This window comes from Dendrobium catenatum, unplaced genomic scaffold (genome assembly GCF_001605985.2).
Source record: "Dendrobium catenatum unplaced genomic scaffold, ASM160598v2 fragScaff_scaffold_1670, whole genome shotgun sequence".
Lineage (NCBI taxonomy): Eukaryota > Viridiplantae > Streptophyta > Magnoliopsida > Asparagales > Orchidaceae > Dendrobium > Dendrobium catenatum.
The window spans coordinates 48,325-54,258 of NW_021320132.1; the positions used below are offsets into that span (position 1 = coordinate 48,325).

At 31.1% G+C, this 5,934-nt stretch overlaps 1 protein-coding gene across 1 annotated transcript; it reads right to left on the reverse strand.

Annotated features, from left to right (window-relative positions):
• Nucleotides 1-1,579: 1,579 nt before the first annotated feature.
• On the reverse strand, nucleotides 1,580-4,754 carry LOC110115826. Its single transcript, XM_020849201.2, has 2 exons — nucleotides 4,113-4,754; nucleotides 1,580-1,633 (listed from the first exon to the last, which is right to left on the reverse strand). The coding sequence occupies exons 1-2, from the start codon at nucleotides 4,752-4,754 to the stop codon at nucleotides 1,580-1,582; spliced, it is 696 nt and encodes a 231-aa protein (XP_020704860.2).
• Between the last annotated feature and the right edge of the window lie 1,180 nt (nucleotides 4,755-5,934).

Consider the following 5,934-nt stretch of genomic DNA (forward strand, 5'->3'; position numbering starts at 1 on the left):
CATACAAGATAATCAGTTGAAATAAGAATCTAGGCTGCCAATCATAATTTAGGAAATATTTTGAATTTCAAAATTTATACTCATCGTGCTGAATGATAGATATTGTATTATACAATGTAATTAAATCTTGCCTAAATTAATCCTACAATTAGGGAACTAAATTGGATTAATTGATCCAATCAAATTATATAGGGCGATTTGACAAATCGTATTGTATGACCCAATTTTTGTATGGGATAATAATTAAATTATCGCCAATCATACTGGACGATAATCTAAGTTGTTTGAACTAATTGTACTAGATGATGCTTTGAATTGCTAGGATGATTAGCTTAATTATTTAAACTGATTTTATAATAACTAACTCTTTGTACAGTACCAACATGAGTACTTTATACTAATTATACTAGATGATCCAAGATCATACTGTACTATCAGAGCCGGCAGAATGGAATTTAGTGCTTTTTATGAGGCCTTATATTTAATCTTTCTTTTTGACTTGTTTCAATGTCTTTGGCTACTAAGTGTCCTTGAGAGGGAGCTTTGAAAAGAAGTTCTAGGAGAGCTTTGGTAAGAAGAGGGAGCTTGTGTGTGAAGGTATCACATGAAAGTTTGAGTAGGTTGTTAGACCTAACAAAACTATCCCAAGGCTAACCAAGAGGGGGGTGAATTGGTAATTTAAAAAATTCTCTTAGATTTTAAAAATTTATTTTAAGATATATAACATAATGATAGATTTTCACAAAATAACTTTCAACCATAGTAACTAAAATTACAGAAAATAAAAATGCATTTAAAAGTAAAAGAACAGAAGAACACCAAATTTTATAATGGTTCAGTCCAAGTAGACCTACGTCCACTCCCTGAGGACTCCTTCTTCATGTATTACATTAAATCAAAGTGACTCTCCTTTTTCCCCCACAGCAAGGCGGAGAAGCCCATACAAAACCTCTCTTCTACCAATCCTGTGCAGCAGAGTACCGACATCCCTTCTCACCCTCTTATTAATAGTAGAGTACCAATATTCTTTTTTTACCCTCTTGGTGATGGAAAAGTATTATGATCTTCTTTAAAAATCTTCTCTTAAAATCCTTCAAGGAACTAGGGAGAAACTCGAAGAACAAATAAGAGATCCTTACCTTTGGGAAACCTTGTGAATCCCTTCACAAATTCCTCTCAAAGATCTCTCAATCTTCACTCCTAAAATATCACCCAAACACTCTCCTTTTCCACTCTTGAAAGAAATTTGTAGAAAGATAATTGGAGTGTCAATTTTTTTGGACACTTATATATGAAATATAAGGAAACCCATCCAGAAAAATAAAAATTAAAACTTGAACGTACTCAGATCGTATAATATGATCGCACTTCATCTGTACGAATAGTTCAAAAATCCATGTACACTCTTGTTTGAACCTGATTTCATACTCTATTAGTCATCTGTATGAACTGACATTGTAGAGTATAAATAGTTCAAAATTAAACTAATTCATTTGGTATGATCTATACGAACCCAATTCTTACATTGTGAATTGTCTCTACAAAACATATATCATATAATATGAACTATTTAAATAAATCATGGTTCATTTGGTACGAGTGTGGATGCCCCCATTTCATACTCGTGAATTGTCTGTATGAACCCAGCATAGTATAGTATGATCAGATAAAAAATTTATGAAATTATTTTTTACAAACTGGTATGTACCCATTTTGTACTCTGTGAGTTGTCTGTAAGAACTCCACTTCATATAATATGAAGAGTTTAAAAACTATTTCATTCATTTGGGATGAATTGGTACGCCCTCATTTTGTAATCTCTGAGTCATCTATATGAAATATTATTATATAATATGAACATTATAAAGAAAAATTCTCGAGCATGATTTGATTAAGTTTGTTTTGGAGGAACTACCATAACAAACCATCCAATGTGATTTAAAAATCATACATTATGATTAATTTTAAAATTTAAAGTTTTGACTCACTCCCCCAGTGTGTCTGCACGATTACCCAATTACAATCACACTCTCTCAGACTTAAAAAAAATAAAAAAAAAAATTAAAGACTGCATTGCATAAAACCCTAATCTAATCTGTCTTGAAGTATTTGGTAATCTGGAGTATGATTTCCCTAAAATATTAATACACACAAAAAACATAAAGAAAATATATCTAATGTATTTTTTTAGGAGAAATAATAATCATAACAATAATATTTTTGTATTATCAAAAACTCACATGATATAAAACTTAATCTTGAAATCTAAGTTGCAACAATCTCCCCCATTTTTATGATAAATTTTTTTTATTATTTGAGTTGACACTTAAGGTCATTTTTCTCCTTAGCTCACCCTCAATGAATGCTCAATTTAAAAATAAGGGATTTCAATGAAAATCAAAACAACAAACTTAAAAACAAAACCTTAAACAAATTCTAAAAATGCACACAAAATACAATAATATGATTTAAAAAGAAAAAAATATATATACAATAAAACACACATGATTAAATCAAACAAAAAATCACACAGAAAAATAATCACACACACATCAAACAATAACTAATGACTCTCCCTTTTAACAACGACAAAAAGGGAAGTACCTCTTGAAAAGATAAGTTTCTATTAATAAATAAAATAAATGATGATGAAGAAGATTTTAAACTATTTGCAAAGATAATATTAACATCCTAATACGAAAAAGAAAGTCTCATATTTTAATTCAAAGAATAATTAAGATAAGAAAAGTAAACCAGTTTTACTGATCGTTCTAGACATATTAAAGAAAAATGATTATTGCAAAAAAGTTGAAATAAAAAATAATTAATTTTTAATTCAATAGTGGATATTATTGTTGATTATATGGATTTGTATAAGAGATAGAAAGATAATGGAAAGAAAGGTATGAAACTTTCAATTGGCGACATTGCACATCTTTTCAATTATTGGCACACTTTGTGCATCTAGTTAGTTTGGGCTAATTTTGTGTCTCTTTTCACTTTGGTGAACATTATGCATCTTTTTAAACTTATGGCACATTTTGTGCATCTTTTCAATTTTTGCACGCTTTGTGCATCTTTTTATATTTTTGATCTTTTTAATATTAATAAATCTTAAAACAAATTTCATTAATTCACAAAAATAAACACCTTGAAAAAAATAAAATAAAAAATAAAACATTTATTTTGCAATAATTATAGCTAAATAATATTTGTCTATAAGAACATGAAGATGATCTTCTAATCTACACCCAACCACAATTTAATTTAAAATTTTGAGAAATTAAATTTTGCATGGAAATTATTTAATAGAACAAAGTATTTTAAAATTTCATTCTATAAATCAACTACATATAATTAGTCTATAAAAACTTAAAATAATTCAAGGAGAATGATTTCAGCATAAGACAAAACTGAATTTCAGTAAACACTTGTAACACATACAACCAATACATTATACCAGAAAGGAAGAACCACAACATAGCAAAGCCAACACATGAGATCAAAAGAAATAACACAACAACAAGTACAATTGAAAAATCTCAACTAAAATTCTTAGGGACCCTGGTTTGGAAGCGCTTGAGGGGTGAATTTCGTAAAGTAGTTATTTTTCATGATTACTTGCGTGTTGATAGAGTCAAACTATCCTCTAAACCATACTATATATTCATTATACCTTGCATCCTACTGATTTATGTGAGTCTCAATTTGATCAAAACGTCGATCAAAATGAGATTCTAGTCTATCAAAATGTTGAACCATTTCTTGATAGAAATGTTGATTGAGTCCAGGAGCAAGTGTAGGTGCTGGAGTAGGTACTGCTTCTTCATCAGATTCTTCTCCTTCAATTCCTTGGTCTTAGTTTTTTTTTTGAGGAAAATGCAATTGCATTAATAGGAAAAAAAGACTAATTACAATCAGCAGGGGGATGATATTCTACCTTGATTAAATTAACCATCAAGGGAGGGATATCATTAAAAGAAAAACTATCAAAGTAAAAGCTATCATCTAGAGCCATAGTAGCACATAAGTTGGCTACCTTATTACATTCTCTATGAGCATGTACAAAAAACTACTTTATTGAAATCACTTACAAATAAAGAATCACTTACTAGCTTGAGGGTCATAGCACCTTTGTCTTGCTTCAAAGAATTTTGAATGTATTTGATAACATTCAAATTGTCACTTTCAATAATGACTCCTTTGTAATCTTTCATCCAGCTTTTGACATAATCTTTGACCGAGAGTATAGCATCCAACTCCAAATGAGCAATATCCCAATGTATCAATGTTCTCCCAAATGCAAGAATGAATCTCCCAAAGCAATCTCGGAAGATTCCACCAATACCAGCTAGTCCCGAAGGAGTTAATGAAGCATCAACATTGATTTTCATCCAATCTTTCGGTGGGGGGCACCAAGAAATAGAAGACTCCCTAAGGAGATTAGTGCTCCAGTAAGAAAGATAAGACGTAGCTTTAGTGATGGCTACAAATAAAGCATTAGCAGCTACAACATAATAAGGAAGAGCAGATTTTCCATGCTTTATCTCGTTCCTATTCTTCCAAGAGAAGTAAACAATGGTATAATAAATCTGTACCACTCCCAGATTTTTACCATAAATTTGTTTAAGTTCAGTTAAACAATGATCCAAGGAGTTAAAAGTAGGAATAGGAATACCCCAAGCATTGAGTTGATTGATGATGTCCACCAAGTGTTTGCAATTGACACAAATATGCTCATAATCTTCCACCATATCACATCCTCTCGCACAAGTATCCTCATCAAAAAGCTTTCGGTTCTTAAGATATAAATTGGTTGGAATAGAAGCATTGCCAAGTCTCCACCAAAATGTTTCCACCTTTTTGCTAAGTTTGAGTTTGTTGAGCCACTTGTACTAACCTTCTTCCATGAAATTAAATCTTCTATTTAATACTTGTTCAAAAGCCAAACCCGAGATTGTTTTACCGTGACAGATTTTTTGCAGCTCCACCTTGTCAGCACAGTCGGGATGCACATGTATTTTGCTGATAGCATTCAAGAGTTCAGGATGGAACCACTTCTCTATAAGAGAATAATCCTATTGGCCATTCTTCATAAGATGATGAACACATTTTCCTTCCAATGTTGTACAGTCAATAAAAGTCGGCCATTGGTTGATACATTTGTCATAAATCCAAATGTCATTCAACACATTGATATATTTGCCATTTCCAATGCTCCATCTAGAAATGTTCTTGAGAAACTTACCACCATCAAGGAGGATTTTCCAAGCTTTAGAGTAGTTCTTATTATTAGTATCCTTCAAGATACCATTGCCATATTTAGAACTCATCACTCTATGGAAAAAGAGTATTTGGATTAATAAGGAAATTCCAAGCAAGATTAGCTCTTAAAGGGCCCATTTTCATAATAGGAGAATGTAAACCTAAGCCTCCCATACTTCTTGGTTTACATAAATTTTCCCAAGCAATGTAGTAAATGCCATAACTACCATTTTGATTATTCCAAATAAAATTTCTACAGATTTTTTCCATGGTGAGCAGCACTTTCTTTGGAATCATGGAATGAGTAATCAAAAAATTAGGCATTGTTAAAAAAAAAAAAAAGTGCACAAAAGGAAACATCAGTAAAGTTGATAGGAAGCTGAGTAGAAGAATCAGGATGAATTAGGTTGTACTTCTTTTCTAGAATATAGGCTACCAAATATCCTAAATCCACAGTTTTCTTTCTCCTATTATGAGTAAGTATAATATTGGAAAGCTTATAAATATAGTCCATAATCTATTGTGCATCATTTATAGGAGTGTTGGTCATGATAAGGAATGTGACTGTAAACAATAAAGGAAGTAGGTTGATACAATCACCAGCTTTAGGTATAATAGAAGTTCTCAATACATGATGGATGATCCTAGAATTATGGTTCAGGTTGTACA